Source organism: Aethalodelphis obliquidens, unplaced genomic scaffold, assembly GCF_003676395.1.
Source record: "Aethalodelphis obliquidens isolate GAN/ISIS:26980383/991018 unplaced genomic scaffold, ASM367639v1 scaffold23, whole genome shotgun sequence".
Lineage (NCBI taxonomy): Eukaryota > Metazoa > Chordata > Mammalia > Artiodactyla > Delphinidae > Aethalodelphis > Aethalodelphis obliquidens.
Window position 1 is genome coordinate 8,376,440 of NW_020837967.1, and position 24,142 is coordinate 8,400,581.

A 24,142-nucleotide genomic window follows, 5' to 3' on the forward strand; every position below is an offset into this window, starting at 1 on the left:
AAAATTCAGGCTTACTGAGTATACTCGTATACTAAAATTTAACTGATGAAATTTTTACTACTGTAAGTAGAACTAGAGAAGAAAACCACTGAAATTAATTAAGCTGAATTTATTTTTATTGGCATGTTTGATACAGTTCAATAACAGTAAACTTAAAAACATTGTGACAGTTTTTCTTTACAATAATATAATGAAATTGCTGGCTATCACTTTTAAGCTTGTTAACCTATACTGAAATGAGTTCCAAACCATTAAAAACCATTTGTGGTGCCTGCTTATTCTGTCTCTAATAATTGTAACAGTGGGGAGGACTTTGTTTTGATTTTTTTCTGTTCACCTCAAATTGCACATCTCAACACTAACTGCAATCAGTGTTTAAAGGCTGATAAGATTAGAAAATAGCTTTGGCATAAAATGTGAGAAAGTTCAAATTGCTTAGGGTAGTCATTAATTCCACTTTCCATATCAAAATGCTCAGTCCAACCAGGAGAAATCTGAAATGAGCCAGTTCAGTATTTGTTACTGGCTTGAAGCGGTGATCACCAGGCATAGACTGAAACACTTCCCCATGTGGCTTTTGTAGGCTGCATGTTATGTTATATTATTTTACCTAAAAAACACTGAATACTCCATATTTACATAGAAAGTTGGTTTTAAGTTCTTTTCATTTATGATGCATGTTTTGAACAAGTTTTAAAGTAGAGCTAAGGAGAAAGTTCTGTTATTTATTTTTTTGGTTAAACTTTAAAGACTAATTGTTATAAACAAAAAAAGTCCTAAGAACTGAAAACCACTTTAGCAGAAATATCACAACTCATAGATAATCCCAAAATGTATACAACCCTTTTCCAGACTAAAATTTTCATCCAAGCTACTAAGAAACTTTACCAGTTAGAATTTTACCTCACATTTCCCCTGGTCTCCTTTTGGTAATGAAAAGTAGCTGGCGGCTGAGAATTCCACAGTTAATCTGATTATTAGTCTCACTAGTTTCATGAACTTTTAATTTTTTTTCATATTCTGCATTTTTAGATCCCATCTTTGTGTTCATTATTTTTTTCATCGCTTAGTTTACTCCGCAAATAGGGTTTCTGGTGACTCTTCACCTGATACATGTTTGTGTGGTTCTGTTTTAACAGTACTTGGGTGGGTTGCTTATCCTCAAGACATTTTCATTACTGAATGACTGTATTTTTGGACATCATAAAGCAAATTTGGCCTCAAATTTTAAATATATTACTGTGTGTTGTCAAATTAATCATCCTTCAACCTGAGTTATTGTTGGTGTTGTAGTAGCAGTAGTAGTAGTATGTAAATGTTTTTAGTGTTTTGATGTGCATATTCCCCTTCTGTCTAAATGTGGTGATAATGATTAGTATTGTCACAACATAGCCTCTTTTTCTTTATGTACTAACCAGCATGGCTCATTACTAAGGGTTGTTTCTAAAAAAATTTTTTAGGTTTGTGGGAGTTGTTTTTTTTTTAAGTTAAAAAGCTATAATGTTTTATTAAAAGTATATATATGTATATACTGGAACAAGTGTGTGTGTGTATACACACACACACACGCACACACACACACACACACACACTTGTTCCAGTATATACATACTTGTGTATACTTCTATATACAGAGTATCAGAATGAACCAGGACTAATTTCATAGTGAATTGAATGTTATTTTTAGCCATACAATGAATATTAATGCACATATACTGCTTTAAGTTGTTGCTTATTTGTATACTGAACATCTTTCATATTTTTATGCCTACCAAACTGAATTTGTAGATTGGATTAATTGAAACAATCTTTCAATTAAATGATCCTTGGGAGCCAATCAGTTGTTTTTCCCTGTCAGTTTAGTGTCACTTCTTGGTGACTACCAGTAAACTGAATTTTGTGATTCAGTCCTGTTGACTTTTTCTAAGCAATCTTTGGCCATTACCATCTTGTTAAAATAAGACAGGGTGGTAAATATATGAATATTTACTTTTAGATAGTTTTAATTTTTAATACATTTGCTGTCCACATGAGCATTTGCTGTCAGTTTCCTATAAATTATGTGTTCTCCAGAAAGAAGACAGAGTATGTTTCCAGCTACCCAGTGATTCTTTAGAAATTATTTTAATACAAATAATTGCATATTTTACCTTATTGTTAGATTAGGTTTCCTTTTTCAGAGTATTGATGAAAGGAAGGTCACTTGAAATATTCCATGAAATTCAGTGAACAATTAACATGGTATATGGAGCACTCTTATGCCCTAGTAAATTTAAGAGTGATGTCTTTAAAAATAAAACTGTCAACTTAAAAAGTAATAATAACCTTGTTTTACAAACAACGGTTTTTCCTAAAGAGCTGTGTGTAAATTCGTTTTTAAAGAAAACCTGTAATTGATGCATTTATTTATACATGGAATAAACAGCTATCCTGTAACATATTCGTTTTGTTTATTTAGGTTTATTTACAACATCACCCTAAAGCTAGACATACCTGTTAGGTTAGAGAGATAAGGCGAAGACACAACATCCTGGAAACCTTTATTGGTATTTCACTGTTAGCTGTTTTTTTTAAAGTCTTTCCTTAGAATTCAAAAATTTCATTGCGTGAAAGTGATGGTAAATTTAAATCTTACCCAAACAATATAACATTAGGATTAAAGCAAATGTATTTGTTTTTTAATAAAATTAACCAGCTGGCTAAACACAACTCAGCTTTAGGTTTGCTCCTGGGAAATGAACTTGAAGAAGGTTCTGCAGGTTTTTGTTTTGTTTTTTGTTTTTTTTTTGTTTCATTTGCAGACTGTTCTTTGCATACTTATGTTTGTGGTCTTTGTAACTGACTTCTGCTTTTTGTTTGTTTCCTTTTCTTTCCTTTATCTGTTTTACTTCCCCCATTCTGTGTTGTTGCTGCCAGTTTCTATTGCTCCACCCCCTCCCCCTATGCCTCAGTTGACTCCACAGATACCTCTCACAGGCTTCGTGGCCAGGGTGCAGGAAAACAGTAAGTTTGGAAAAACCGAGCTATCCAAGAGTAGAGGCTGTCTCCTTATATAGCATGCATGGCTGATGAGTCATCATTTTCCTTACTTTTATTGAGAAGCTAATCTTATCTTGAAAAGGGGTGCAGATATGTTATTGAAACTGAAGAGCACGATCTTCAGTTTTTCTTCTGTGTGCATGATTACTGACTCAGATGACTTTCAAAACTGAAGTTTTCTTATGTATTTATATGCTCTAAAACATGAAATCTGATCTTTGCAGATTCTTAAGGAAAGAGTAATCAAACCCCAAAATTCAAATTGTGTGGAAACTACTAGCTTGAATTCAATAGTTATTAGGGGAATTGAGTTCTCATCAAGATGTATAGGTAGTTACACTGTGAGATTAAATTTATCATGCAGTTGGGACGGGTGTTTTATTTTGTTTTTCATTGTTTTTGTTTTCCTCCTTTGGTTACATTTTTGGAGAAAACTTTGTAGCCTCAGATTTTTATACGTAAATCGTTTTGAACCTATTATTAAGATTTGTTGTTAGGATAAAAATGAATCTGCAAGAATAAGTAAATTACATCCATGCTCTCCGTTAAGAGTGATAATCAGTGTAGAGTCCTCTTCATGTTTTGTCTATGTGTGGGCCCATGAGGATGATTTCTGAACATGCAAATCTGTCACCTTTTTTAGGTCTTCTCTGAAGGTCAGGTTTAATGACTTGGAAATTCTTTTGAATATATGGATTTAATTAGGATAGAGTAGTTTTTATATTACTACCTGAGTACTTTGACGTTCTAGGAGATATATAATCCTAACTACATGATCATAGTGAGTGTTATTTGGCAAAATGAAAAATACCCCTATTACTGAATTGTATTATGCCAAAATAGCTGTTGAGGTTAAGATGGTAAGGTGGTCCAGTACTAATTCACCTCATTTGGGATCATCACCATGCAAATAAATCTCAGAATGGTTTGAACAAATGTGTAACTCATATGACCAGCCCATCCTCCAGGAGAAAACATTGTGGCAAATTCCACCGTGCAGCTTTTGCTGACCCTATTATGTTATTCTCCACATTTCCTCCCTTCGTCCAGTCAAGTATTTGTTTATTCAGTGTTACGTCCTAGGCTCTGGGAGGAATACACAGTCTAAGACAAAGTCCCTACCTTTAAGAAATTGGTGATTTAATGGGCTTTTAAAACAGTTTCAAAATGTTGAAACTTCTGAGCATAAACCAACCTTATCGTTTACATTTGGTTGGAAACTCTGTTTAAACATGTAAAAATAAGTGAATCTTCCTTTTAAAAATAAGTGAACAAAGGTAAATCGCTGGTCCTTAATGCTCTAAGAGTTTAAAAACTGCAAGAGTTTAAAAACTAAGCCAATTCAACTTTTGAAGTGCCTTAGAGCCAAGAATTTTTAGGACATATTTTAAAATGGCCATAATAAACATCCAGTTAGTGAGTCCAAAGCTCATTGATTAGGTTTTTGGTAATAACCCCTTTTTTATAGAAATTCGGTGTTAACGTACATGCATGGTCTTGCTAAAGAGGCCCACGGTACTATTTTAGTTCTTTTTCCTAAACATATGAACTTGAGTCAGTAATTCTCCTTGTGCTGCAGAATGCCCAACTTTATTTGGCATCTGTTTTCTTTAAAAGCACGTTAGGAAGGTTGTTGATAAATTGTGTATCAATATCTTAAATGTTTTATGAATTACAGATTTTCTGTGTTCGTTCTTCTCATAAACGTTCACTTATGGCACTCAAATTGGTGATAATGAATGCACGTAGCAGTTAACCTATTAATAAATGTTTCAGTTTAAGACATAAGCCTCTGAAAAAAGCAGTGTGTTTACATCTGTTTATGATTAACATCTGAAAGCGTTTGAACAATCATGCGTCGTGCTAGACAGAGTATTATGCACAGAGAATAAGACTGACTGGACTCTTGCCCCAATGTATGTAATTTGAAGATAAGCCAGTGTAGATTAACAGCAGTTGGACATAGTAAACTAGTAAATTATGTATAAATCAAGAGTAAATGTACTTTAAGATTTCAGGCAAACATATATAATTTATACATTAAGCCATATTAAGGACATGAGCTATGGCTCTTTAATGTCAGAATGGATTCACATGCATTTTCTTCTCAATAATATTTGCAAGTTTTATGGAGAAGGGATGGGCAGAAATAAAATGAATCCTACCATTTGGAGGAAAAATAAATTGTACACCTGTTTGAGAGCTATCCGAATGAGCATCAGCACACAGGATTTGTTTCTTAATAGTCTTTTTCATCCCCCAACAGGATAAAATAGAAATCACAGAATTAAATTGGTTATCAAGTAGGGCTATTATCTGCTTATGTTTTAAATCTGGATTCCTTGGTTATATTCTCAGTGCATTATTCCAAATAGGGTGTAGAAAACTTTAAGACTATATTACAAATAGATGATGACCATTTTCTTTGATCACATAAATAGCCCCAGAAATTGGCATTTGAATTAGTATGTTGGTATTCTGAATTTCTCCACTGCAGATATTATATAATTCCTGTATCAATTTATATCAGAGCATTTTCATATGTCTTTAACTTTTAAAGAAATTTGTCAATCAGAAACTTAAGAATTAGTTGTGCTCCAGCTCTGAATTCCTTAATATTGGGAGCATTTGTTATCTGGTATCATATATTTCATTGAACACAGTTCTAGCCTGACATTTTCCTGTTTCACTGTTTACACCTTTGATTATTTAAATCACACACATACACATTCCACAACCATCTAGAATTTGAGGTATGAGTCATTTTTATTGTTTTGCATGATTTGAGTTCCTTTCTTTTTTCTTTTTTTAAACATCTTCCTGCAGTACTTTATTTTTAAAATCTTTATTGTGGATGTATTCTTAGAAAATTGGATCTTTAGGATCTAGTCTTTCCCTCGTCCCATTCTTAGTTTTACTAGCAATAATGTAAAAATCTTAGCTTGCTTTCTACATTTAAGAAGTTGATTATCTTAAAAAAAAAAAAGTTGATTATGAATACAAACATTTTTGAAAATATTCAGTGAGATTTTTTTTACTAGCTTGGAATTATTTAATTTTAAATTTATTTTCCCTTGTTAAAATTTAAATAAAATAATAGAAAAACGTACACATAGAAGCAGACCTAATACCACCAGCTTTCTTTTTTTTTATTCCTCCAAAAAAACAAAAAATAAACACGTATCCACCCACTGGAGACTTATTTCTGTGGAACTAAAGGTAACTTTTTAAAAGCCAAAACCAGGGACATGAATGTGCACAATAAATGATTATCAAACCATTAATGTTATTCATAACGTTTACTATAGTGCAAATGACAAATGTGACGTAAGGCTTATTTAGGGAGATATGCTAACTAAAGAGTGACATTTGTTCTGATCTGAGCCTTGGAATAAGGGAAGTTCTTTATTCCTGTAGTCTTATAAACAGATTGTCTCCTAACCTCTGCATTCATTAATTTGTAGAACTTCCTAATACCCTTAATTTTTTAGCTCATTTTATTATTGCAAAATTATTCTTAAAAGTAGTAGAAGCTTTAACACACCAAGCTTTTATTTCTAATCATTGCATGTTTTATTATAGTGCATGCTGTATACGAATTAGAGCTTTCTTCAATTCTGTTAACTTACGAGTTTCTGTCTAGTCTGATTTCTGATTCAAATTCAGTATCTGGATGTTTTAGTTGCTGATAGTCCGACCCCACCACCTCCTCCTCCACCAGATGACATTCCCATGTTTGACGACTCTCCACCACCGCCACCGCCGCCGCCAGTGGACTATGAAGATGAGGAGGCCGCAGTAGTCCAGTATAACGATCCATATGCAGATGGGGATCCTGCTTGGGCCCCCAAAAATTACATCGAGAAAGGTAGGGTACAGTCATCGTTGAACTGCTGTAAAGGGTAAGAGCTAATTATAGTATTTTAGAGCCATAAAAAACACAGAGTCCAGCGTTTCTCCACCTTGAGAATAGCTTTACCAGCCAAGATGATTTAGTTCCTGTACATTCCCAATATAAAGTGAGGATTCTTTATTTTTTCTTTATTTTTTAATTAGAGTATAGTTGATTTACAATGTGGTGGTGATGTTAGTTTCAGGTGTACAGCAGAGTGATTTGATAGCTGTATATATTGCAAAATGAAATAGTTTAAACTTGCCAGCCATTCAGTCTTGTCACAACTACTCAACCCCACTGTTGTAGCACAGAAGCCGTCGTGGGGACTTGCCCGGCGGCCCAGTGGTCAGGACTTGGCACTTTCACTGCTGAGGGTTCCATTCAGTCCCTGGTTGGGGAACTGAGGTCCCATAAGCCATGCAGTGCAGCCAAAAAAAAAAAGGAAAAAGCAGTCGTAGCACACAAGTGAACGGGCACGACTGTGCCCCGGCAAAATTTCACGGACAAACAGAGGCACCGGCTTGGATTTGGCCATGGGCCACTGCTTGCAGACTCCTGGTCTAAACCAGAGAGTTTTAGTATTTAGTAGGGTATTTAGTAGGGTTAGAGTCCAAGCCTTCAATAGTCACCTTTGTAAATCACAAGATGACTAAAACCTGGTTTAATAGGAGTTCAGTTGAATATGTTAACCTGGCAGTATGACATGACTGTTCCAGAAGTCAGATTCTTAGGGTACATTAGCTGAACTTCAACCTAATATGTACAAATCTGATAATATTCATTTATAGTAGACCAGTATTATGTTTAATTTTAAGTACCATATTTCAGGATCTTGCAAACAAGAATGCCTTCAGAGGAGGATATTCAGGAGGCTGAAATATCTAGAAAGTGCATCTATAAAAAGAAACAGCTGAAAGCACTGTTTTTAAGTTGAGGAAAAAGATTTCAGAGGGACTAGACAGCTATTTTCAAATTTTTAATCATGTAGATAGAGGTAGATAAGAATATTAGATTTCTATTTCCAAAGAACCCTACCGTTAAGTACATACAGAAGGGAGAGTTTAGATCTTTATGTGGAGTTAGGGTCCTGGAGATAGAATGGACATTGAATGGTTAAATACTCAGCAGTGAGAGTTATTAAATGAGAGAATATATGCACTGGGGGAGGGGAAGTTAGGTGGGACTAGGTTTCATTTACAGAGGGGATTTGGAAAATAGAAACAATTAATTTGACACAGTGTTTTTATCAGCTCTTTGTACAAGTAGAACTAAGAACCCGAGGAAATAATATTTTCATTTTGCTGAATGACTTTGAGGGTGTCAGGTGTTGTCATGATCAGTTTAAAAGTCATCTGTACCACTCAAAATGGGACTCTGAATACAAAGAAAATGTTTCTCCCTAGCAGTCACTCGGTTTTCTTGGGTGGTTATTTAGCCAAAACACCAGGATAATAATTTAACATTATTTATTCTGTATGTTTTGGTGTTTTTAAAACTGGTATGTTAAGTGAGCTTGTGATCACAATACTGTGATTCTGCTACAAGATTAAAATGGAGAATGGACTTGTTGGATTTACTTCATATACTGTTTTGTAAAGGGGAAAAAAGATTGCCTGTTTCAGTTTAGAAAATGATGCTGTGGATCAGTACTACACGTCTCTTCCTTATTGTAATTCACTGGTTCAGGATAATTATGGGGCAAAGCCACCTTTCTTAAGGGAAAAATGAGTTCCAGAAGATCTTAAATGTCTTAAAAACTCTATTTTAAGAGAAACACTACCTGAGGTAAGTTAATGAAAAAAAATTTGTATGACATACTGTTTCACATATACTAGAAAATTACATATTTCAGAATTATGTTGTAAAGACAGAGGAAGGAATAATTAAATTCATAAACCAATAGTTTGGAAAGCTGGTAGTTGTTTGATGCCTTTCCTTTCCACAACACTGTTTGCAAAGGAAGTGGATATTTTGAACTCAGCATAATCACAGAATTGCAAAATGGTTCTCTAAGTCTTAATTAATGAGTCTTTACTCACCTAGTTCCCCTTTAAAAATAGAAATTCTTGTTGACCTTTAAGGGGTGTGTGTGTGTGCGCATATGTGTATGTATATTTAAATCTAGGTATAGCCCCATAAACTACATGAATATTCTCCTGCGATGGGTAGGATATTCACCTCCCAGTATATGTATATTTTTAAATTAGATGGTTGTTACCTGGTTTACTGATTGGCTACGCAGCTTTGCTTACTAGTTATTTTGAAAAATGGTGCTTTGCATGTGGTTGGCACTTAGTAGACATTTGAACGAATGAATTGAAACATCTAATAAATCCTAAAATTCAGAGATCTTTCCTACCTAGGTTGGTAGAAACTCTTGACTTCTCTAATTTAGTTGTCAGTTTGGCCCGAAGATCAAGCTAGTGATTTAGTAGCCATGGTTGGCTACTTGACCTACCTGGTATATAGATTTAAGAATTAAGACTTTTCATTAAAATAGTTGGGTTGGCTATACTGTTAATTGGTATTACATTTTAAAATTCGATTAAATGTTGGATATAGTGCACTGACATGATATTTCAACTCTTTTCTCCATAGTTGTGGCAATATATGATTATACAAAAGACAAGGATGATGAGCTATCATTTATGGAGGGTGCGATCATCTATGTAATAAAGAAGAACGATGATGGCTGGTATGAAGGAGTCTGCAATCGAGTGACTGGTCTGTTCCCTGGGAACTATGTTGAATCGATCATGCACTATACTGATTAAATCTTTGCTTTTAAAGTAGGTTCTTATTATCACTCAGTCATACTGTGGGACTATTACGGTTAACAGGATTGTCTTAAAATGTTTTAAAATGTGCCCATATGTTCAGGACATGCTGTTTTATTGGTATAATTGAATGTCTACCTGTAAGCATAAATCTCTGAGGCAGTTGGGGTATTGCTAAACAGCAATCTATACAAGAGGCTGTCTGTCACTGATTGTGCTTATATACTTACTTACACATTGTTAACTTCATGACCAGCCTAAATATTCTGGGGGTGTGGGGTATAATATTTCACAAATCATGACTCAGATTGTGCCATTACATGTTTCAGTGCAGCATGGTTACTAACGCTCTGTCAGACTAATATTAAAATCAGAAAACTTAAATGCTGGTGCTGGTCATACTTTTTGTTTAGACTCTCTCATTCTTGAAATATACTGTTTGTTTAAAGCATGCATACAAATTTATGTATTGAAATATACTTAACAAAATCCAAGATGCTTCCAATTTGTGTAATACTTACTTGGAGTACTCGTACTTAGGTCTCTTGAAACGAATTGAGTCTCTAAGATCTCCATGTGAAACAAAGACAATTGGGTTACCTGTAGTCTTGTCATTTGTACCGAAGTTTTTTAATGAGTGAATTTGCATTATAAATTTTGTCCATTCATAAATACGTAAGTGAACCAAAGGTTTTTGTCCTTTCCTTCACTGGTTTGCTTTAAAAAAATAATAAAAGATACTGAATTATGGCAGAATTATGGTTCTATTTTCTCAATATATTAACTTGGGAAAAAAATTTTAGCCTTTTCTCAACCTATCCCAACAGCAGTGGCTGATTTTTGTAGAATTTAAAATCTGAGATGGTTATTTACAAGTCAGTCTACTGAATTCCTTTTCTAAAGTAACTTTTTCAAAGCTAAGAAAATGTGTGGAAGTGCACATGCTGTAGGTAAAATTCTTAAGGATTGCTCTATCAGTCCTTTGGTTTTCCAGTGGACTGTGATATACTGGTTCAATGAAAGGAAATAATTATCTTTTACATATTTTTTTGGTAGAAGTGGATGCGATTGATTTTTGAATACGCACTGTTTAACCCATTACCTGGCACTAGCAACATAAAAAGATTTTAAAAATAAAATAATTGGGGAAAAAAGGTGCACCATGTATTAATCATTGAACAGGGATATACCTGACCAACAGATTTGTATTGTCTTTTGACATAACTGAAATGCAACACGTGCACTTTGTGTGTCTCCTCTTAACTTAAGGGAGGGTTAGAGGGATGTTTTCTCTTATCGTGTGCATACTGCCTAGGATGTTAAAGTAGAGCACTCACCTGTGGGTTTCTGTGTACTGAGGATTTGTTTGGATTTCAAATTACAGTTATGTACTGGGCATTACAGATAACAGCATAGTAAATGGTAAGACTAGTGCAAAACGTATATTTCTGAAAATTAAAGACCATTATTGTTACCAAATCAATGTGACTGTTGAATATGCATTTTGCCTTTGTTGATTTTAAACATGATTCCAGTATCACTATTGATCAGTTACCTTCTTCATTTTTTAGAGTGGACTGTTCTCTTAATTTTGTATATAACCTGTTGTCTAAATTTTATGTACAGTCTTTTATAATAAACCATTCTCCTATATGAAATTTTGGATACTGTTAAAATCTAACTAATGTGGATTGAAATGTAGACTTCAGTTTTATGATCTTTACTCCTATGGTGAAACAAGATAAACCATTTGAATTTTAACATTGATTATTTATTTGTGTAATGGCTTTACATGTGGATATTAACCGTGTAAACAATACCACATCTAACCGTCAAGTACCGCGATTAGAGTTTACAGGACTAGAATGACAGATTCAGATGGTTTAATGACATTTAAAAAGTTTTCTGAAAAACTTTGCCAATAAAAAAAGTCCCATTAATAAGGTGGAAATAATTTTTTAAAATGATTTTTTGGTTACCTGCACATGAAGCAAAGTATACTCCACAGAATTCTTTAGGCACAGTCTGGTAAAATAGCTGCCAGAAATAACAGAACGAGCTGTCATTTATCTCTTGTGAGCACGATTTCTGAAAGTTGTATGAGGGCGTCTCTTTCTGGGGATGGTCGAAGTTTACTGATCTCTCTCACTGCTTCACGGCAGTACCGCTGGGCGAGGTAGGTTGTCTGCTGCACACCATCGCTCTACGGGACACAGGACAAAATACAACAGAACAGATGCATGTCACCCACTGGGATCAGCTCTTAAATTCCTGCTATATGAGTTAAAACATACTTTTGAGATCCGGTAGTGAGGAGCCGAACTGTGTTTCAAATGTTCTCTCTCCAACTCACAGAGCTTCCTCCGCCCACTTCCTTTAGGCCCCTTTCTTAGACAGAAGCACGTTTTTATTCTATTAGCATGCCAAGCAGTGAACTCATTAATATCAAGTAACCTTCTATTTCCCCCTATTTTTCATTTAAGCATTAGAGTTTTTAAAAAGTTCTGCATATAAAATCTATACAGTAAAATTCCAAGTGAAAGTTAACACACATACATGATAAATAAAAGTACAGAAGAGCTTACGATGAAAAGCAACAGTTCCCTTCTTCCAAAGGCACCAGTTTTATCTGTTGGCTTTAATGTTTCAATTCGTAATTTTAGTTGTTATCTATTGCCTTTCTGCTAAGAAAGACAAGGATTTAGCCCACCCATACTGTCTCCTAATTTGACCACTGCCTGCTATCTTTAGTTCTAATACAGATTACTGTTGTCACATCATGTGGCATCGACTTCTGGCTTCATCTTTAAGATGAGGACACCAGTGCTCCTTCTCTTTGCTCTATGTTTACACTAGAGACTTGACTTGCATTCCATTCTGTACCCATGTTTTTATGTTGGTTCTTTCTAAAAGCTAAACACTAATAAAATAATTACATTTACTATTTCCATTATGTCAAAATGTTTACTGCAGAATCTAGACATGTACTGTGATTTTATTTCCTTCTCCATGGTTCCCTCTGTCATTCAAAACAGTATTTGTAGTATCATGGTTGAGAGACCTCTGGTTTTCTGAACCAAGTTACACAAAATATGACTCAAAATACGACATGTTTTAGTTTGCTTTGCCTTACCGTACGGAAGCTCACTTCTGAATATAATTGCCTCCTTCTCTTCGTTACTTAGACTGACTGCTTTGTAGCTCTGCCGTACAGCTGCCATCACAGGATGACTTTTCATTGAACTCTGGTTCATTCCACTGGTTTTAGTACCCATGTCTTTCTCTTTTTGGTGTTTCCACAGTTCTGTTGCACATCAGCAAATAACTTACCCAGAATCTGTATACTGGAAGTCAACTTTTTCGTTCTTTGTGTAACAGTGACATTGGCCTTCCTACTTAGTGGATGGTTTACTGGATACAGATTCTAGGTTGAAAGCGTTTCCTCATCATTTGGATGGCCTCGCTCACTGCCCTCTAGAGTCCAGGGTTTCGCTGCACCCTGAGCCAGTACTGAACTTTTCCTTTTGTAGGTGACCACCTTTTTTCTGATTTTTGTTTTTTTGAGTCTCTTCCTGAAATATTTGTTGCATGATTGTACTGATCCTGTTAAGAGCCTTTCGCATTTTCTTCTAGAAGCTGCTGTATTCATTTTGAAGACTTCTTCAATGTCACATTCCAACAGTTCTTCAGAGTTGGCTTTTCACATTCATTTAAAATTTCTTAGAGCTCGTTCTTATTCACTGTTTTTTAGAAAATATTATCCTGTTCTTGTTTGATGAATGCAGTATTTTTGAATCCCCCTATTATTTTTCCTGAGTCTGTTTAACTTGGTCTCACTCTTTCATTCAGTGAGCTTTAATCAACTATTTAGCAATCCTACTAAATAAACCCGACTTGTCCATTCATATTTAGTGAGGGAATACGGGCTAGGAGCCCTGCGGCTGAACAGGCAGCTGGAGTTCACAGGTCTTTGGAACATTCCTGTGGACTTGTTGCCTAAGTGCACCTCTGCCCAGGCTTGCTGGAACTTCAGCGTGTGGTGTAAGAGCCACAGTTAATTTCCCTCTTTTCAGTCCCACTTCTCACTTTAGCCGTCAGTAACATCATCATTTCTGAAGCCATGACCACTCCCAGGTATACTGCCTTCTTTATCAGCTCCTGCTGCCCTCACACTGAGTTTTTAATAGTACAGCCAAACTACCCTCTAAAAAGGTGGTAGCCATAGCACGTTATGATTAACCGTATAGAGAGTTAAGGGGTTTTGCTTTGTGGAAATTTTAAAAATCTGAAAGGTAATTACTTGGAATTCTTTCAGGTATTTGACTTAACGACAGATCTCAGACTACGACTGCTTACTAAAAATTGCTCACTCTCTCTCATTCATGAGACCTATTGGCTCCAAACGGCTCATTCACAAAATACAGTGATCCAAACTGAAAATGTGCAAAAAGATCTGGCTTCCACAGAAAAGTTCTGAGGATATGTGGTGCTATATTTGAAATAAGCTTATAGCCCCTGAAGGTTAAAGTTTAATTTGCTATGTTGGTTTAAAATTTTTTCAAAGGTACCGTTTCTTTATTCGCACATTTACTGCAGTTATGTAGGATGGACGAGGAAAGCCCAGTTTCCTAGGGCTCGGACAGGAGGGGAGTCTGGTGACGGGAGGACAGCGGAGCTGCTGTGGTGGACGTGGGGGAGACTGGCTGCAAACCAACAGGCCTACCCCTGACTGCACGTGGGAACCCCTTAGAGTTCCCCAAAATGTTAGCGTCCAAGCCCCACCCAAGGCCAATTACATTAGAATGGGAAGACTTCTAGAAGAAAAATGCATAATATAACTTTTTCCTTCTCAGTTTCTGCCAAATCAAGAATTGATCAAACTTAGTCTGTGTCAAAAATTCGTTACGTTATTTGTTTAAAGAACTCTTCTGCCACACTGTACCTGCTGTTGCCTTTCTTCTTTTTGAAATCCTCTCACCTGTAATACGTATTGTCTCGCTCTGTCCACATCTCCTGGTGAACTGAACCGTCTCATTATCATAGCATTCATTTCTGGGAACTAACCAGAAAGAAAGAAAATCTATTTAATGCTCTTGGGAGAAATCAAATGTTCAAACACTAGTAGGTAAAAACCGGTAAAAAAAATCCGCAAAAGTGAGTAAATGTTTAAGTGATGGGGGCGGGGGAGCAGTAAACTAGCGATTAAAAGCAGCAGAGCTAAGGACGCCCGTTTCCGGGTCCAGGGACGAGCTGGTGCACAAGAGGGACAGCCGTTGATCCATGTTCCCTCCACTGTTCTGTTGTATCCCTGGTCCAGGGCCGAGTCAGAGAGAGAGGAGGAGCAAGCGTTCACCTCTAAAATCTCCTTACTGGCTTCTCTTATGGCTCTCAGCTTTAGGGGCCTACCGGGCCTCTCCCCCGAGGTTTCTAATTAAGTAGCGCTGGGGCCCGAGTGTGCACTTCTAACATGTCCCCAGATGCTTCTGGTCCTGCTGGTCTCTGCTGACAAATTAGAACCACTGGCCTAAGAAGAAGGTGGGCAATCTGTTTTTAGTTTGAAACTGAGTGACAACCGAAGGCTACCGAGGTCTTTGAGCAGAGGGCATCACAGGCAGAGCTCCGCGAGGCGGCCCGTGGAGGGGACGAGGGCAGCGCGGCTCGACACCGCCGGCCCTGGAGTCACGTGACCCTGCACCATAGTTTGAAAAACTTTAGTCATTTCTAATATGCAGCCAAGGTTGAGAACCATCGGATTAGAGAGACAGAGGTAGAAGCAGCAGTCGGGTTGCTGTAGTAAATTCTAAAGACCAGTGGTAAGCTGATGGCAGTAAGAGGAAAATAGAAGACAGGTACAAGACGCATTGAAGACAAAATCTATGTTCTACAGTACTTGGCAGCAAGGTAGGAGAACTGTCACCATGATCGGACTTGGGAAGCCAGGACACTGTCTAGCCTGGAGCTCTAGTCCTGGTGCTGCCACAGCTGAGCCCCTCAGCCTGCTCATCTGTGTTAGGAAGGGGCTGAGCTACCTGATCAGAAATCTCTTAGTTCTACCAACTTCCGGGTCCATGAAATAAGAGGTTAAGAGGGGTCTGGTTCTGGCTGCGGCAGTGCTCACAGCAGCTGCCAGCGCTTCCCTGGCAGTGAGCCCGAGGGATGAAAGCAGTTGTGGTCCTGTAGCCACCGCCTCGGTATTAGTAATCCTAGAAGGAAAAATAGGGCAGAGAGAGAAAAGTCTCAACTAGATGATGGCAAATGAGGAATTAAGAATGTTCCTTTCAGAGCAAAGTACGTGTCCAGACAAAGCAGAGGCTGCTAGTAACATCCTTATGAAATTTACAGAGCCGGCAACTGGTTAGTTCTTAAATGAAAACCCGTAATTAGTTTTAGGTACTGGCCTTTTAAGAATAAAAATTGAAGTTTCATAGGAAACAAATCAGGAAAGCTCAAATCAATTTTACTGGTCAAAAGTCAAATCAAGTAGGCATTGGTCTTAGTTTCTTAATACCACATTTCAAACTTGGATTTCTATAAGGCCGTATATCCTTAAAGCTAATGTGATACTGTCCTGGGCATCTGGTAAAATTACCATTTTTAGGGTAGACGAGCTTTTTCTGCAGCACCAACAACAATGGTAAAATGTGCTGATTGGGCGGTTTCTCTGATTCCTTTTACTATAAAAAGCACTGAGAAAGCAAAATTTGAAAAAAACAATTTTTTTCCTTCACTGAGTGTGACTGCATCCTTCCTCTGACACGTGTAGTGTGTGCAGTCTTAATGTGCAAGTATCAATACCAAACTCTTCCCTGAGGCGCTCCCCTGTCCCCAGGATGTGTGGGAAGAAATAAGAAATGTTAACAGGCAGATGTGCTGAGAAATAAGGTTCCTGTTGGCCTAGGCTCTGATTTTACGAGTAGGAAAATCATCCGTGGATGAATCAGAGTCCAACTGTGAAATCTGTCCATAAACTCACGACAAAGGCGATCAGTAAAGTGTAGTGAGCTTGTTACTCGAGCAGAACTTGGGTGACTCTAAGGCCCCAACAGTCACAGCGAGCAGAAGCCCGTGCAGCTGGTGCGGGGCTGGTGCTGGTGACAGCAGTGGAAGCATGACTACAGGCTGACATTTAGGTCTGCTGACTGATCGCAGAAGGAAGGAGAGAGCTTTTAAAGGGTATCTGGGAACTAATGGAATCTCACCAAAAAAAGAAAACACTTCCATTTGGTTTCTGAAGATCTTGAAATCCAATCTCTATTCTTTAAAGGTTTACTTTAACATAAGGTTTTTGTTTTTATAGACAGTATGTGTACACATATACCTGGAAGGACAGTCATCTCTGGGACCTCCCAGCAATCCAGAAGCTTTTCTTAAATACCCTGTTGTCAAGAAACCCCTTCAGAGAGAGGTCAAAAATAGTGAATTCCAGACAGAGGGACTTTCTATCAACAAACTCCAATTTCAAGACAACCCAGCATGCTAAATAGGGAAAGTGTTTTCCCAAGGCTGCTTGTCTTGGTCCAGTGAAACTCCATGTTCATAAGCAGAAAAGTTCAAAGACTAATTTATCTAATCTGCAAACGAAACTCACCTACCTATGGAGAAAGATGACAGACATCTTGCCACTACTCCACTAAACGGGCAGGTTAAGGACAAATACTGAAGGCCGACACTGAGACTCCTCTGAGTGTCGTCAGTGCCTTTTCAGTGCGGGATCAGCCAGTCCTCTGCTCTGGGCGGCCTCCCAGGGCTCAGGCCCATGGGGCACTTGCGCTGATCGCCACGAGCAGAGGCAGTAACACTGCAGCGTGTGGTGAAACGACTCTGGTCTTTGAAGACATGGAGTGTTTAATTGCCTGTTGTGCCGTTTACCAGAGGTTTCATTCTGGCCAAGTTTTGAGCATCACTTTCTTACTTGTAGAAGGCACATAATACCTACCACAAAAAGGAGTTGTGAGATCAGAGTTAACAAACAAAAGAATCCTTTGCAAATTATAAAAACAATGCATTTTCATTAAATGGAGATATGGCACGTTCTCATGTTATTTTGGGGACTTGTTTTACCCCAATCTTAGCTCCAAAATCTTGACAAATTTCTGACCAAGAACCTAATTTTTGACAGTATGATCTGCTGTAGAGCCTAAACTTGATGTTATAGTTGAAAAGAACTTAGACGTATCTAACCTAACTTTTGGCCCATGTGCTGTGAGACAGAACAATCAGTCTGCTTAGGAAACAAGTCCTGTCCAGAGCCGCGTCGTGCTCGGCCTTATTTGTGTCCCTTTTCTAAGGCTGCACGATGTGCCTTGTAACTCCTTTTCCTGCTGCCTTCTGGACCGACAGGAAAAGCGCTGTCTGCTGAGGGTGAGTATGTGCCTTGTGATGCTGGGATTTCCCAGTGATACACACACAACTGTGGTTTGGGACACTGGAAGCTTTTGTTTGTTCCTTTTCCTTGCCTTTTTAAACCATCATTTTTTAATCTCTTGTAGGTAACTGACAAGTCAATCTGTAGGAGTGGTCCATTTCCCCGACTTTGCCCCTCCGTATCTGAACACAGAATTAGTCATACTCCTTTGTGTAGAGAAAAGCAAATGCATTTCTTTTGAAATATGTTCATAGTGAAACACAATCAGAAGAGGCAAGCATTCTCAGTCATCTTAAAATTGAAGCAGGACTCAGGTGTTAACTTAGTATCACGGGGCTCATGACAATTATTTATACTTGTAAAGATTTCTATCAGCACAGCCCCCAAGGCTTTTGAGTAGATGCAGGCTTCTTCAGGGAAAGGTGCCTTCCTCAGGCATCCTGATAAGCCCAGGGCTGCAGCAGCTCAGTGCAGCCGGCCCAGCTTGTTTTCCTTATTCACATTTCCTCACCAGGGCCTGGGGAACAGACTCATGTCTGCAGCTGTGCACACGGCAGCCAGCGCCTTGTCTTCCGAATCTGAGGATGCCTTACGTTTACATGGCTCATGAATCCTCTGCTTTTTTGTGGGTTAATGGTAAAACAAACAAACAAACAAAAAAAAAAGTCCCTCACTCATGCTTTAATGCACACAAGGGGATTTGACAGATTTTTGCCAGAACGCGGCACACGTATGAATACTCTTCTTGAGTTCTGGGTGGGCGAGTCAGTCTGTGTGGGAGAAAGGAGCCACTCCTAGCAGCCCTTGCACTTCTCACCTCTGCCTCAATGTCCTGAGAGGGTGCCCAGAGCCTGGTCATCAGCACCTCCATTCCCTGCCCTCGTTCCTGGGTTGACTGCTGTCCGCTACTGGGCCGCCCAAGGTAAGCGGCCCAGCCCCCAAGCATCAGCCTCCTCAGAGGGTCACCCTGTTTACGGCTCTATTAGATAGTGACCAAAAGATGACCTCTCCTTTCCTGCACCAGCAACTGATCGAAAGCAAGGTTTCTGTAATATCAAAATGGAATCATCGAGGTCTATGGAAGACATGATTTATCTTTGTAAATTTTGAGAAAGAATAGAGGCAAAATCTTCGGAAGACTAAAAGTTACACAATTTTAGATCAAAGAGCTAATTTCTGATTTCGTGGCACAGCGATGACCACTTTACTGCTTTGCTCAATAACAAATTAAATACCACTAAGATGAAAATCTATTCAAAAGCTGTCCAAACACCAGCTAAGGCTCTACTTCTTTCAAAGAGCATCTGGCACAGCCAGAAGCAGCGTGGCCAGGGGCCAAAGCAGGTTCTGGAAATGTCTGCCTTGCAAGTCACCACAGCATCTCTGCCGCTTCTCCTCAGCTTTTCATCCGTATTAAGGAGAATATAAAGGTAGCTTAACTTACTTCCTTAATTGACAGCCCCTCAACCTGGAGAAAGGAGGAATTATGTGGTTCTAGTGCATTCCACTGACTTCCTGACATTTTTGAGGCAATGGCTGAGGCTCTCTGAGAGCAGCAAACAGTCCCATTAAACTTCTAGAACTGGAGAATTTCTCATGCTTGGAGGCCTTCCTGTGCCTGTTTAAGGGGCTCTGAGGCACAGCCAAAGTCCAGCCCTATCATCAAGATGTAGGTAGACACCATCCGCCTTGTCAGTGCCCAGGACACACAGAAAGAGTCACAATGCTTCCTTACATGCACACAGTGCTTAAGTTACATAGTACCTGCACGAACATCATCTCACTTAATCCTCACAATGACCTTAGGAGGAAGGCTGTCATCTTCTCAATGTTACAGATAAGGAAACGGACAGAGTTTAGATGTGGAATGACTGGCCTGGACACCTCAGTCCTGGAACTAGGATCAAATCTGGAGCTGTGGTCTCTTAGAAATGCTTTCCATCTCCTCATCTAACCTTCCCATCAGCCATGCCTGGAAGGTCCTGGTCCTGCAGGGCTTCTCAGCAATGTGTCCAAGGGAGTTCACAAAACCTATCTGCTAGGACTTCCCTGGTGGCACAGTGGTTAGGAATCTGCCTGCCAATATAGGGGACACAGGTTCGAGCCCTGGTCCAGGAAGATCTCACATGCCGCGGAGAACTAAGCCCGTGAGCCACAACTACTGAGCCCATGTATCACAACTACTGAAGCCCACGCGCCTAGAGCCCATGCTCCGCAACGAGAGAAGTCACCACAATAAGAAGCCCCCGGACCATAATAAAGAGTAGCCCTCCCTCGCCGCAACTAGAGAAAGCCTGCGCACACAGCAACGAAAACCCAATGCAGCCCAAAAAAACCTACCTGCTGACAAGCAAATAAGACGGGACCGGTGGCTAACCCGAGCTTCAGGTCGGCTGAGGTCGGCTTGCCCATCCGGTCAGAACACGAGGTGAAGTCCAGGACGTCATCTATTAGCTGGAAAGGGAGAAAGGGCTGTCACAAGCACCACACCAGTGTCCCCGCCACCCTGCCAGCTGGACCAACAGGCCACACTCTTACAAAGCAGCGGACCAACCTGAAAAGCGAGTCCCACGTTTTTTCCGTATTGATAGGCAATTTCATGTACCACTGGGTCAGGGCATCCCAGGACAGAGACCTGAAACAGAGGATCCTGAGATAGGCCGCTGGCAGGGCAGCAGCCCCGGAGGGGGAGTCATGCCTCCTTCCTCTTAGAAAAGAGGCAGTGAGGCTGGATTATGTGCAGTCAGGAGAGACTGCTATCAGGAGACCAAACACGTACAAAGTACCTGTGTTTCAAACGTTTGTAATGAAAGGATTTCAGCCTCAGATTGTTTTCTTAAACTTTAAGAAAACTCTCCTTTTCCCCCTTCTTTCACAGGATAAGCCATCTTTCCCACCGCTCAGAAAAAACTGAGTTACAACTAGACCAGTTCTGCTGGTCAGCCTTTTTGACATGCAAATGAAAGAGACTCCAGTATTTGAAATGCTGGCTTCCAGCACTCAGCAAACCTCGCCCAACTGTTGGCATTATTTTTATTTTTCTACCGACTTACCCTTGTTTTAGGGATAGATGTCTAACCTGATCTAACTGTGCACAGGATGCTGCCATGCTCATTTCCCCATCTGTAGTCCGTCCTTATAATACTTCTTGGTGATTTCACTTAATTCTGAAATGCTATTATTTCTTGATGTGTCTGTAACAGCCTCAAGTCTCATGCCCCTGTTCCTATTGTTTCCATATTTCTCTCATTAGAAGTCATGTAACTGTATACCTTTTTTCACCCTTTCCAGTGGGGGAGAAATAGGACTTCTAAGTCTTCTGTAAAACTACAAAAAACCCAGCTGGCACTGGCCACTCAGTGCGTTTCCCGCTGCTCTGCTAAGCATGCAAAGCAGGCCCGGCCACATTTCAGAGAACAGATGTGGTAAAAACCAGAATGGGGGGTGGGGGAGGAGAGGGACACTCCCCTACTGGAGAGGGAAGGTCTGTACTGACCCCCGGAGAGCCAGACGGCCTCTCCTGGCCCACAGGCACCACGTGACCTCTGTGTGTCACTGAGTCTTTCTGCGCTTCAGTTTTCTCATCTGTAAAACGGAGGCTCTTAAGTGCCTACTGCAGAGGGCTGCCGTGAGGAATACACGTGATGCTACCTGTAAACGCTCAGCACAGTGCCGGGCAGCTAGTTCTAACTCCGTATGCCTGCTGTGACTGTGAACAGTCCTCCTCCGCTCCACCGGACGCGCAAACAGGAGCCTGGAGAGTGTCCAGGCACCTCTGCTGCAGCCAGAGCACAGGACCTGCTCGGCCCTGAGAAGGTTTCTGATGACTGGATGAAGCCTGTGCCTGTATAATGTTTGGCCACACATCCTTGATAAAAAAGCGCACATCATAAAAGGCCAGGCGGCCCCTTACTTGAGTGAATAATAAACTCAACTGCTTTCACCAGCAAAGTCCTTACCACCGGCAGGCACTGACCCACAGGCTGTAGGGAGGGATCTATGAGACCACCCAGGAGACAGTGTAGAAATTTTGAAAGAAGAAATGCATCAAGTTGTCTGAGAGAATGAGTGCATGGCAAGGCTTGGGCAGCCTGGGATACGCTGAGCTCAGAACACAATGACACCCCCTTCCAGGCAGAAATAACTCATAAAGCAATTCTGTAGACAGGGTAACGCTGTTTCCTCAACACAAAGCAGCATAGAAATGCAAACTTCCTTCCTGAGAAGTCAAAGATTTTTAAAAACTCCATTCTATTTCTAAACTCAAAGAATTAAAATTTATGGCGTATATATGATGAGCACTTTACATTATCTTAGTTAAATTTCACAACATCCCATAAATATTTCTTCTGCGGTTGATGACAGTAAAAGCTAACAATCACTGCGCACGCTCTATGCGCTGGCCGCTATTCTGATTTCTCCCATTTTAACTCACTGAGGAGGCAGCTGCTGAGACACAGAGGGCACCAGACATTGCAGGACAAGGAGACGGTGGAGTCAGGACTGAGCCCAGGAGGTCTCCTCCAGAGACTCTTCTTCATCACTCGGCTACACTGAGCTTCCAATGGGCCTCAAAGTCAAGGCCCAGACAGGCCAAGTCACGTGGCCCAGGACGCATGAAGCCTTGAGGTCTGCCTGTGCTGCCCGCTGCGGCTCACAGGTGCAGACACAGAAGCCCGCTACTCCTCAGCGGGCAGCTTCTGGCCCCCAGGCTGGGAAGGGACATTTCTGCTCGATGTCCAGCAGTGCAGAGCAAAGAGCACCCCTCATCCCTGCAGAGGCCTACTCCCCCGACCCAGGTGCGGACTGTCTGGATCTGTCCTACCCAACCAGGAAAGGCAGAAGCGATGCAACCCCCAAAACAGAAAACAAGCATGCTGCTGGAAATGAATGCTTCTTGTCCTTAGCATCACAGAGATGCCTCACATCTTTCTGGAGAAGGGTGGAGAACAAAGAGCGATTCGGTAAAAGAAAGCAGAGCTCAGCTAACTGTTCTGTCTGAAGCAGGCCCGCAGCCAGGCCACATGGTGCACACGTGTGTCTTTGGGGGGAAGGTCCACACCCTTCAGGAGACTCTCCTACACCTTGCCTCAAAAAGGTCAGAAAGTCCTGTTTACACTGGCAGGGGCACAGCACTTGACATTTATCAAGCATCTCTATCTTTAAAGGGTGTGTTTACACCACCATAAGAGTTAATATACGTACTGTGGTATTATTTATTAAAAATAATGGAGGGACTTCCCTGGTGGCGCAGTAGTTAAGAATCTGCCACCAATGCAGGGGACGTGGGTTCGATCCCTGGTCCAGGAAGATCCCACATGCCGCAGAGCAACTAAGCCCATGCACCACAACTACTGAGCCTGCGCTCTAGAGCCCACGAGCCACAGCTACTGAGCCCATGTGCCGCAACTACTGAAGCCCACGCGCCTAGAGCCTGTGCTCCACAACAAGAGAAGCCACCGCAATGAGAAGCCTGCGCACCACAACGAAGAGTAGCCCCTGCTCGCTGCAACTAGAAAAAGCCCACGCACAGCAACGAAGACCCAACGCAGCCAAAATAAATTATTTAAAAAATAACAATAATAAATAAAAATAATGGAGATTATTGGAGCTCCACCATTACATAAAAAATATCAAAACAGGTTGTTGTCAGAAACCAATGGAAAATATTGTGAGAAAACATTTTCAACATAGTTATCACAGATGATGGGCTAATATTCTTAATATATAAAGATCTCTTTAAAACTGAGAGGGAAAAAAGACCAACCACCCATTAGAAAAATGGGCAAAAGACATGAGTAGACAATTCACAAAAATTAAAGACATAAAAACGGCCCTTACGGATCTTAAAAGGAGTTCCACTTCACTCAGGAGAGATGTAAATTAAAACCCCACTGTAATACCATTTCTCATCTATCAGACGGTCAAATATTAAAGTCTGAGGCCACATTCAGTTAGTGTTGCTGTACGGAAACAGGCAAGACCCGCCCCTAAACTGCTGGTGGAAATGCATACGCACAGCCCTCATGGAGGGACGTTTGATAGATTCTAACAAAACCACATACA

The 24,142-nt window shown here is 39.9% G+C and overlaps 2 protein-coding genes across 26 annotated transcripts in view; one reads left to right on the top strand and one right to left on the bottom strand.

Moving 5' to 3' along the window:
- Window positions 1–11,478, top strand: part of ABI1 (abl interactor 1) — a 105,780-nt gene extending 94,302 nt beyond the window's left edge. For 6 of the 14 annotated variants that reach the window (XM_027121685.1, XM_027121686.1, XM_027121691.1 and 3 more), the window contains 2 exons: window positions 6,722–6,907; window positions 9,533–11,478. In XM_027121685.1, the coding sequence (XP_026977486.1) occupies window positions 6,722–6,907; window positions 9,533–9,708 (362 nt within the window). In that variant the 3' untranslated portion in view covers window positions 9,709–11,478. Of the gene's footprint in view, window positions 1–2,916; window positions 3,004–6,721; window positions 6,908–9,532 lie in introns of all 14 variants that reach the window. The other 8 variants (XM_027121681.1, XM_027121682.1, XM_027121690.1 and 5 more) reach the window with 3 other exon arrangements.
- PDSS1 (decaprenyl diphosphate synthase subunit 1) overlaps window positions 1–24,142 on the bottom strand; it is a 59,039-nt gene that overhangs the window by 384 nt on the left and 34,513 nt on the right. For 3 of the 12 annotated variants that reach the window (XM_027121699.1, XM_027121695.1, XM_027121701.1), the window contains 4 exons: window positions 20,631–20,711; window positions 20,417–20,530; window positions 14,690–14,770; window positions 11,461–11,914 (listed from right to left, as the gene is read on the bottom strand). In XM_027121699.1, coding sequence (XP_026977500.1) covers window positions 11,774–11,914; window positions 14,690–14,770; window positions 20,417–20,530; window positions 20,631–20,711 — 417 coding nt within the window. In that variant the 3' untranslated portion in view covers window positions 11,461–11,773. Of the gene's footprint in view, window positions 1–6,823; window positions 6,933–11,460; window positions 11,915–14,689; window positions 14,771–17,303; window positions 17,644–20,416; window positions 20,531–20,630; window positions 20,712–24,142 lie in introns of those variants that run through there. The other 9 variants (XR_003435970.1, XR_003435969.1, XR_003435971.1 and 6 more) reach the window with 9 other exon arrangements.